General features: G+C 35.8%; 1 protein-coding gene across 1 annotated transcript; it reads left to right on the top strand.

Annotated features, from left to right (window-relative positions):
- The first annotated feature begins 2,457 nt into the window (after nucleotides 1-2,457).
- LOC132615792 (uncharacterized) lies at nucleotides 2,458-7,233 on the top strand. The gene is made up of 2 exons (XM_060330381.1): nucleotides 2,458-2,659; nucleotides 2,737-7,233. The coding sequence occupies exon 2, from the start codon at nucleotides 5,737-5,739 to the stop codon at nucleotides 6,916-6,918; it is 1,182 nt and encodes a 393-aa protein (XP_060186364.1). The 5' UTR covers nucleotides 2,458-2,659; nucleotides 2,737-5,736; the 3' UTR covers nucleotides 6,919-7,233.
- The last annotated feature ends 4,232 nt before the right edge of the window (nucleotides 7,234-11,465 follow it).

Here is an 11,465-nt window from a genome sequence, read left to right as displayed (position 1 = left end):
TGATAATGATGTAAATAGTAAAGATGCTTATGAACTATTATGTATATGTGCATATGTATGACCATTATGGAACCCTGAGCTTATGAGGCCGGGTAAGATATGTAAATAAGTATGTATATGATTACGTAACGCGCGCACACCTCTGCAGATGGTACGGATAACCCTGATGCCTTGGTAGGGTCAGGTAGATGTAACCCTGAAGCCTTGGTAGGGCCAGGTATGAGCAACCTTGAGCCTTGGTTGGCCAAGTATGTATGAAACACCGATCCTGCATGGTCGGGTATGCTATGTATATGCTATGTAAATGCTATGTATATGATATGATTATGTATATGATATGAATACGAATATGATACGATATGAATGTGAATAAGGGTGTGTATACGAATACGAGTACAGATATGGAACGGATACGGATATGGATGTATGTATGTAGATACGCATTAGAAATGGAAAGATCCTATGTAAGGCAAGTAAGTGCCTATGACGATGATATTACCATCTCCCATCTTGTGCTATTCTTCATGTTGTTCATTATGTTTCTATATTGATATTGATCATGCTTTACATACTCAGTACATTCTTCGTACTGACGTCCTTTTGTTTGTGGACGCTGCGTCATGCCCGCAGGTGCACAGGGAGACAGGCTTGATCCATAGCCACATTCTCAGAGACTACATAGTAGAGCTCCATTTCATTCGGAGCCATAGCTTTTGGGTACTTATTCTTTTGTGTATATAATTATGGGCATAACGGGGTCCTGTCCCGCTTATGTGATACAACATACTCTCCTTAGATGCTCATAGACTTGTGTATATGGTTAGATATGTCTGGCCCAGTTGTCCTATATTTTGTATATCATTTTGATAGCTTTGTCGGCTCATGTACATTGATGTGGCATAAATGCCAATGATGATATAAAAGCATTGTCGTCCAATGGGACTAGCATGAATGATGAATAGAAATGTATGTTTAATTATGTGGCTCACCTAGATGTAAGTATAAGTGTAAGTCAAGGGGGTGCCCAGGTGGGCTAGCACCGGGCGCTCGTCGCGGCCCTCTAGACGGGTCGTGACAGGTAACATAAGGGGGTTTTGATACTTGTAAGGTGACAAACACTTGTATCGGATACTGATAATTCATGTTAAGGGTATTTGTTTACTTTCAGTTGTATAGCCTGGTATGATTCCATGCTTTGGGCATTAGCTGGCAGCGTAGAATGATAGTGTCTGTGATTGGGATATAAGGTCCCTTATATACATGCTTATATGTTTGTTACCCGTCTGTTTGTGATCATGTGTTTCTCATCACTCCTAATACTAGTTTAAAAGTGGAAAAAAGCTAAAAATTAATTCTTTATTGCTTAGCATTGGTTTGTTATCTTGTTGCATGCTTCATTCATGCTTATCATGGTATCTCATATGCATTGATGGTACTAGTGAAAGATCTGATGGGAAATGATTCCGGATGGAGTGATGATAATATGTTGAGACGGGTAGGCTGTACGATAGGTAATGTGGGCCTAAAGGTCGAGTATTGTGATTTAGAGCCTACCGGTGTAACGACTAAACACTTTTGACCCTTCCCTGAGCTCAATTAGTATGATTGTGATCCTCGGGGATGGGAAACACGGTTCCCGAGGTAATCAGGTGAGTTTTATGTTGACTTATGAGAATTAGAACCTTAATAAAAAACCTTTGACCGGTATTTGACTTTTGGGTAAATGGACCTTTTTTCTGAAATCCATCAATTCCGTGAGGTCCGGAGGATCGACTATGACTTGGTGGGATATTCAGTTCGGTTCCTAAGGCACTCAGGAGAGTTTTGGGGGTATTAGATGAAAAGTTGGTTTTTGGCCGTTGGGGGTTGACCTGGTCAAATAGACCTCAAATGGAAATTTCGAGACCACGAGTGAGTCCATAGCGCGTTTTTATGTACGTGTGCATATCTGTTTTGTACCTGGGAGGTCTCTAGTGGATGTCGGGATTTGAGGTGAACTTGGTGAATAACTAGACATTGCTGGTTTTTGATGTCTAGCCTCAGTGAGACTGGGTGCGCCCCGACGGACCCGCTTCAACGAGGATTGGTTTGCAGGCGCGAAAGTTCTACTTTTCTATTAGAATCTACCCCAGCAGATAATCCTCCACCGAGACGAGACCTCAGTAGTGGAAGAGCTTCTGCTGGAGCGGATAACGCTGATTCAGATTCATTAAATGCCTAATTCGAACCTTTCATTTCCCATTCCCAAAATTTATTCTCCAAGTGACTCAAGGGCGATCTGAAGTGTCTTCTAAGCGGATTTATCTTGGGGTAAGTCTCTCCTGCCTTGTTCTTAATTACTTTTTTTTTTTTTAAAAAAAAAATATGATTGGCCGGATGGGCCTTTTATACATATTTAAAAATAAGTCCAAAAAGAAATGCAAAAAATGGACCCAAAACCGGGTCCATTAAAACAAAAAATATAAGAAATTATTTCTATACGTCTGAATTTGGAAACTTGAATCGTGTTGTCTCTAACTCTAAAATGTCGGTGTAGTTGCCGCTTTGTGCGAGTCCTATCCTCCATCAATGATTCAACGATGATGTTGAGCTTGAAATCTTCTGATTTGTACCATCGCTGTGGGTAAAGGAAGATCTTTCGATTGTTGTTGAACCTCAGGTGAGTACTCCATCTCTTGTTTGAGCTCCTTTGTGTCCAAATCGTACCATATCTTCTAATGATGTTGTTTCTTTTAGGTATTTGATCGATGCTGAAGTTGTATGAGCTTCTAGCTTGTTGTACACCATTGTTGTAGGGGATCTGCTTGCAGATGTTCAAGTACTCCATTTTCTTCTTGCAATCTGCCACTGGTGTGAGCCTGAAAAACCGATTTTGCTATTGATTTTGCAATGTTTGTTGGTGTCCTTTTATGTTACCCCTCTGGTTGTGTGAATCTCTTGCAATATATCTGTATAAATGTTATTATCTGTATCCCTGCACTTTGATCTCCTGCATTCATTAAGTTGGAGAAATCTATGGTGAAATCTCGAAAGATAGTTGGAGAAGATGAGTTTCCACCTTAATTTTGTTATTTGAATATTAGGCTATGAATGTGAGATTAATTGATGGATTTGACTAATCTAAGCATGGAATTTCATTATTTAGTTGTAATAAGCTTGAATCTTCTACTGGGTTAATGATTTGATTATGGGAAAATTAGGGTTTATGCCTAATTTAGGGGTTTTGTTTTGAATGATGAAATTGATCAATATTTGAGCTTAATCAGCAATTGGAGAGTATATTTGAACTTCTAGAACGTTGGGTTACAAATTGCACTTTTGAAATACCCGTTTTACCCTTGTGGGTCCGAGTCCCCTCTTTGTCTAGTTGATTTTCTATTCGAATGAATGTATAGCAATATGGGTACCTTTGTTCCCAGAAACTTAGATTTTGGTAATGGCTAGACTTTGAGTATTCAAAGGCTCATCAAAAGGGCAAGGCTCAGATTTGACTGTTCGTGGCACCAGTTTGACAGTGAGGTAGGTTACAACTTACTTTTCGGTTAGACTTCAGTTAGCGAAGCATATGTGGAAGTTAGTTATTGACAGAGAAAGCATGTTAAGCCTTCGGGGTATGAAGTTGGGATGGATATTCTTAGGTTGGTATTGTTGGTGACTTTGTGGATTTGTTGCCTCGTTTATTGTGATTTGTCTTGCTGACATGTGTGTGGTGTTGGGCTTGTTGCTTATTTGCTATGTTGTGGTTCTCTCACTTATCTTGTCATTTATCATTGATAAAGGAAGAATTGGATTCGGTATTGTTATTGTGACGTGTGCTCATGTAGAGGCACGAATGAGATTTGATATGATTACACTTGACATTGATAACATGCATAGCATTCATACTTATTTTTTCATGATACATGGATATGAACTGTGATTGATACTAATGATGATAAGTGAAGAAGAGAAACATCCGAGGCTTCTTATGTTGGTGTTTGCTACATACATATTTCATATGGCATCTTTGAGATCTATTTTGCTTTATTTTTTGTGACCAGTCATTAGCTGTAAACTGGAACAGAGGATTGAGCTTATGCTCCCCTTCGCTTTATAATTTTTGATTTTTTGATATAAAGGTCATGCCACCATACGACGATAAATTTACAAAACACACACACATAACTAATTTCTGATTTTAATAACAGTGTATATCTCAACAATTAATCTCCCCCTTACACTCATAGCCATGCCTGATGCATCTATAACACTTTGATTTCATTCCTTAGATGAAATAAATAATTATTTTAGAATAAATAATATATCTAAATATATGATTAATGATATATATTGCAATAATAACGTGCTGTAATAACTTAAAATTGTGATTGTTAATGTAGAAATTTGTGATCCCTTGGATGACTGTAGTAACTAAAATTGTTACTCCAAACTACTGTTTTCATGATTGGTACAATTAGAGAAGAATCGAGAATTTGAAATTTATAAATTTTATAAAAATATCAAATTAATATATAATAATAATTAAATTTACAATGAAATATTTAAAAATATTTAGCAAAAAATTTGGATTTTCATGAACTCCCACTATATGTGCTAAATTAGCCGGTGGGTACAACCACGCAACAAAAAACAATTAAACTTGAATGCTGGAGAAGAAAGAAAGAACAAACTTAAAATCAACACCTTGTCCAAAACAAGTATATTAAAGCCATTGCAAATCCCTCTAACTCCTCATTACCATACACACTAAACAAATCATAAATAACATTTTCCTTTCTGTTTCTCCCAAATCCACCACCACCACCAGCCCAATCTTGATATAGATGCCAATATTTCCACTACAAGCTGATCCTCTCCGCCACGGACGGCGGCACCGGCATCGTAGCAGAAATTAAATTATGGATCATAGTAACATCCAAACACCCCCACCTTCCACCACCTTAAATATCTATAATTAAGGAGTTAACTAATACTAGAATTATGTAAATACTAATTTCACTTGAACAATGACACTTCAAAATCTAATATAAACTTTCAATTCTAATTCTGGTCATTCTTAGGAATAATTTTAAGTTAAATTATAGACCGATAGTTGAGGATTTCTAAGGGACAGTTTCTTTCTTTATAGAGTTAGTTATACGATCGACATTTATCATTTTCAGGAAGCTATATTTAATTTTATAGCTCAAACACAAATCTTAAATTACTTTATTACTCATTAAGACAGAATACAGGCGCAAAGCGCGTACTCTAAAACTAGTACTAGTATATATTTCAACAATCATCCGCTTACGCACATAATCATGCACAATATAAATACATGATTAATGATATTTCATAATAACGTGCTGTAACAGCTTATTGTAGAATTTTGTTATACGTTGGATGACTATAGTAACTCAAGTTATTTCTCCAAACTACCGTTTTCATGATTGGTACAATCACACGCAACAACTACAATTAAACTTGTATGGTGGAGAAGAAAGAGAGAGCAAACTAAAAATCAATACCAATCAAAAAAATAATGGTCCAAAAAAAGGTAAACTAAACCAAAACAAATCCCTCTAACTCACCACCATACACACCAAACAAATCACAAAAACTCATTGTTCCATTATTTTTCTCCCAAACCTCTACCACCACCACCCCACCTTGATGTAGATGCCAATATTTCCACTACAAGCTGGTCGTCTCCGCCACAGATGACGGCACCGGCATCGTAGCAGAAATTAAATTATGGATCATAGTAACATCCAAACACCACCACCATCCTCAACCATAACAACAGATCGTAATTCTTCCCTTTTTTCTTCCCAACCTCTTTCACCTTCCCCTAACACCAATCATATTCTTGAAATAACTCTCATTTCAGCGCAAGATTTATCTCCTGTTTGCAAAAACCTTCGTACATATGCCCTAACTTGGGTAAACCCTAATCGAAAACGCACCACCAAAGTGGACAATAAAGGAAACACCAACCCTAATTGGAATGACAAGTTTTCTTTTCGTATAGATGATGGATTTCTCAATTCTGAGTCTTCTGCCGTGCATGTTGAGATTTATACGGTTTCTTGGTTTCGTGATATTCTTGTAGGCACTGTTAAAGTTCTTCTTGATAATCTTATCAACCCTTTTGATAAAAGAAAGAAATTTGTTGCTCTTCAAATTCGTAGACCTAACGGTAACCCTCAAGGAATACTTAATATGGGTGTGGCTCTTATTGACAAGTCCAAACGTAGCATGCCGTTGTTCAATGAAATTACTCCTTTGTCATTGGATCATAGAGACATTTTAGACAGAAAAATAAATGATATTAATGCTCAAGACCAAATGATCAACAAGAACAATAATCAAGACAATGACGAGACATTGCAAATAAGTAATAAAATTCAGCTATGGCAATCACAAAGCCTAGGATATTCTGATGTCAACAACAACGGAGAATTTCCTAACCAACCGGGGTCAATTTTTAATGGGTCGGTGGCAAACGGGTCAATAGTAAACGGGTCGGAGCTATGCTCCGATATTGGCCCGTCCGCTTCCATTGTGGCGGCGGAGATAGCAAAGAAACTGCATCCCATGTCACCACAACGGCTGCCATCAAAAGCTACGGCACCCGATGATGCAGAGAGTTCCATACTGGAAGAGCTCTCTGCAGAGGAAGCGTATGCTAAAGCGGAGGCAGTGGCGCCGGTGGAGAAATCTCAACGAGGAAGCAACGGCGGTGGCAGACACACACGGCGGAACATGGACAGAGGATTGTATTCATGTTTTGGGAATGCATATTGTTTTGAGTTCACAATTGTTTGTGGGGCGAATACTAACAACAATAACAATCAAGGGACTCGTAGTGTTAATAATAACAGTAATAATAGTGCTGGCAAGAGCAAGAAGTCTACTGAGACAAATTCAGCTTAAATGTTGTACGTGCATGCCCTTTTTGGATACTAAAGTATTGCTACACCTATTTTATATGTCAAGCCAGTAAATAGCCTAAATAGTGAGGGAAAAAGGAATTAGCTTTCATAACGTAACTAATGCAAATTTGAAAAAACAACCTAAATGTTTGTATCGACTTGTCGAACCTTTTATTCAGACAAGGTAATAGTGGATAAGTTAATAGAGCAACTGGGAAAGAATTGCAATCTGTCGAAATATTAAATTTTTGGGTTAAATACGGTAAACACCTTTTGTAATATAATTCGGTTCCGAACACATTTTTTATTGTATAAAATCAAGCACTTACCTCTCTTATATTATGAAAATTCTACGCTTACACTCCTATTAAGTATACTAGCATATGTACCCGCGTGATGCGCAATATTTTTAAAGAAAAATAATGGTAGCAAATTTTGATCTTGCTTATAGTCATGATATAACTTGTGACAAAATTTAAATATCATTACCGTATATTGTTAATAATACAAACTGTCTAAATTATAACATGATTCAAAATAAATAATAATTGTTTAGGTTATCAGCTGTTTGTGGAACCTGCAAACCATAGATAAAAGTTTATCATGCCTTTTCATTGTATCTCGCTAATTCGAGAGAGAAGGAATTGTTTACGTTATATGAACCTGCAGTTATTAATCGCACCATACACACTTTCATATATTCCACTGCATATTGTGTTGATTACCTCGTTGACGAAATATTTAAGCGACAATCTTTTCCAACAAAATTAGAATAAGATGACACATAATGTAGACATTATCTTCTATATTGTTTCATAATAACGGAATGGCTCACAGAAGACGAAAACACAAATCTCTGGAGTGTGCGTATGGCTAATTTCTTATAGTTTACATTACAACCATGAAACACGATTTAAAATATTGAAAAATATTTGATCTTTGTAAACCTCTCCCGATGATTTGTTAATACCGTATTTCCTAGCATTCGATCAACTTCTCCAATTGATTTATAATTTAATGTCATCAAATCTATAATTTAATGACTGAAAAATGCCTAAAACGTCAAATGCATTAGTGGTAAAATTATATAAACAAGTTAAACTTAACCAATAAAGTTAATTAAAATTGCAATTCATATCTAATACCTCTTGAGACACTGCAAGGATAAAAAAATTCCATCACATTATACACGGAATTAGATTGTACCTGAGTCTTCCAAAAAAATCGTGGACACACGAAATCAACACTCAAAAGAATCTGAAATGAAAAACGAAGAAGAAATGAAACATAAAATTAACAAAGGTATAAGATCAATAACCGAAAGTGGTTCCATTAATTAAGAGGTTCATCAAATAAACTGAATAGGATTATGACAAGGAAGTTTTAGTGGATGGTGTCTGAAATGGAGTTAAGTGGGGAAATGGGGCAGTTTACGTAGGTTTTTTTTTTTTCTCTTTCATTTTAATAATATATATAGATCTGCAAATTTTTTGCTATAAAGGAGCAGTAGTTTATTTAAAATTTATTTTTAGTTTAAATAATGAATACAATCGGATAACTTCCCAAGAAAAAAGAGTCCTAACGTGCCTTGGATTATGACCGACGGTTACCATATTTCCTTTGTAAACCACCTTTTTTTTAAAAAAACTTTTTTTTTCTCCTTCATTTTTTTCCTTTTCCCATTTCATTTATATTTTGTATTTTTTATTTTTGTGGTCATGACACTTGTCATCCTATTACTCTTTTGCCTCTCCTATTCTATATAGATAGATATACATAGATTTTTTTCCTTTTCCCATTTCATTTATATTTTGTATTTTTATTTTTTTATTTTTGTGGTGATGACACTTGTCGTCCTATCACTCTTTTCCCTCTCCTATTCTATATAGATAGATTGTAACTAAGAATATTAAAATATAATTATTAACATTTAAATTTATATTAAAAATAAAAGCTTTAATGTATTGATTAACAAAAATAATTTGTTGAAATTTTTTTATATACACATTTGATTAAAAAAGAGAAGATATGTATCTTACGAAATTCTTAAATAGTAAATGAGCACAAATTACTTAATAAGATGATTAGATTTTTTGTGTTAATTTTCTGTTTATGAGTTTCAAAATATACTGTTATTTTACGCTGCCACCTAATATATTATAGAACCTGGTTCTTCAGTCACCTAAGTAGAAGTAAATTGTGGAATGTAAATAACAAGGAATTTACTGTGAAAAAATCATTACTAAAGGGAGAAAAAAGTCACGACCTATCTTGATAGGATTTACCTCAAAACTTCACCAAAAACTCGAGCAGTTTAATAGTTACAACTCTATAACCAAAGGAACTAACAACTTAGTACATTTCTCTACAAGTTTTCCTAATTGTAGCTACCCCTTTCAAGACTTTCCCTGATCTTGAAAGTCTTTAAACCTCAATCACCACACACCTATTACAAAACTTTTAGTAAAGTAAGTAGGTTTAAATACAAGAAGAAAGAATCATCTTAACAACTTGAGAACTAAGCAACAACTTTTTTAGGATCAGGTTCTCTTCGTTGCAAGTTCGACTCTAACACAGCACTCCTCATAATGATTGTTTTTTTCCAAGAATAAATCTCAATATGTGTGAATAATGTGCTCTTCAATAACATCAACGTGGTGCTTTATACAGTAGTAGGAATGGCTGAAATTCTGTACTTTGTTCTCCAAAATCAAATCTACTGATTAAGAAATCCAATCCATGTTGGACTTAGTTTGCCCCTTAATTTCCCCTATTTCCATCATATCCTTAGTTTCCCTCTTTTGGCATTATTGAAAAGCTGAAGTATTAGTCAAGTTAAGCGTGAGAATCAAGCAAATATCAAACTCATGGCCACTGGGCTACACTAACATGAACAATACACTAGTACTAAGATGAAAACAAAATGCTATTACCATACCAAAAGCACATCAAAACCAAATACGAGAATATTATACATATACATATGCATCATCTTGAGCCATGACGGTTATTGATACTTGTATGCTTTGATGATTGACAAATTGAATGAACAAGGTGAAGGAATCAAATCTATGAACATGTTTCATCTCAGAGTCCTGCTACGAGTAGAACTCTTAAACTAAAGATTCTAAGATAAGGAATTGGCGGACAAGATATAGGAGTCTTTGGAAGAATTATCTGAGATAAACTTCAAACTCCTAAAGTGCATAGATGAAGTCGTGTGACAAGCAAGAGGTTGATGTCAACTCAAACACTATCTCTCCTCTTGGGCCTTATCAAGTAGGTGTTTGTTTTCTGCCAAATTACTACTCATCCAAGGCCATATATATGCAAGTCCTATTTGGAAGAAAGTCATGCACTTATATAGAGAGAAAAGTAGAATTCGAGCATATAAAGTAAAAGAAATATTTGTGAGCTCTGATTCCTGAAGTGCGACCTGATACGAGGACAAGATTGAAGAACCTGTTTCACTGAGTAATGTCTTACAGTCTTCAAGTCTAGAATCTTGTATTAGCATTGTTTGTCGAGTTGTACCTTTCCAGCTTTCCTAGAAGCAATTGTAATAGGTATAAACACTTGTCAAATTCAGCTTCAAGTTGAGGGAAACTTGAGGAGAGCTCAATAGCCTAGGGAGATTATTGAAATAGGAATTAGAGTTAACTCCTAGGTTGCAGATTTTGTAATTTGTATTTGCTGAAGCTCACAGTTGTAGTGGAGTTTTGGGACAAATCCTGCAGAGGTATAGGTCATGGTGTTTTCACCCTTGTGAATCGGGTGATTTCCACGTAAAAATATTGTGTCCTTATATTTTTGTTCTTTATTATTCTACAAATGTAACTTAGAACAAATAGAGTAACCCGGTCTATCCTCTAGGAAAATATTAGGCGTAATGTAGGATAGATATTGGTCGTGTAAAATATCAATTGGTATCAGAGCGGGTTCTCTTTAAGAGGCTAACACCTTAAGAAAAGATCATGATGAATGTTGCACCACTAAGGACACTGTAAAGGACACTCACCCGCAAGCCACCACTGGTTAATAGAAAGTGCTACGACTGGTGGAAAGCTCGCATGGTCACTTGCAAGAAGAAGTGAGCTATGGGACAAGGCCATCGAGGGACCAAAATACCCCACTAAGAAAGGTGCTGATGGAACAGATTTGAAGAAGGAGAAAAACAAGTAGGATGAAAATGATTACAAGATACTTGGGAGGAATGTTAAGGTAAAAAATATCCTTATTTGTGGTCTTAGACCAGATGAGTACAACAGGATCTCGGGTTGTACAACTGCTAAACAAATTTGGGATGCCTTGAAGAATGCTCATGAAGGAACAAGTCAAGTAAGGAAGTTCAAGAAGGGTATGATTGCCATTGATTTTGAAAACATCAAAATAAAGCATGGAGAAACAATTACTGAAATGTTCACTAGATACACGTCCATTGTGAATGAGTTGACATCACTGAGGACTCAGTGGATTTTTTTTTGAGGACTTTACCAGTCATTCAAAATTAAGGTCACTGCTATAAGGGAAGCCAAGGACATAAAAGTT

The sequence above is a fragment of the Lycium barbarum genome, chromosome 10, assembly GCF_019175385.1.
Source record: "Lycium barbarum isolate Lr01 chromosome 10, ASM1917538v2, whole genome shotgun sequence".
NCBI classification, from domain to species: Eukaryota; Viridiplantae; Streptophyta; class Magnoliopsida; order Solanales; family Solanaceae; genus Lycium; species Lycium barbarum.
This window is presented reverse-complemented; position numbering and strand designations above follow the sequence as displayed.

What these genes read in the sequence shown, in the direction of transcription:
- LOC132615792 (XM_060330381.1), top strand. Translation starts at nt 5,737, where the DNA reads ATGGATCATAGTAACATCCAAACACCACCACCATCCTCAACCATAACA.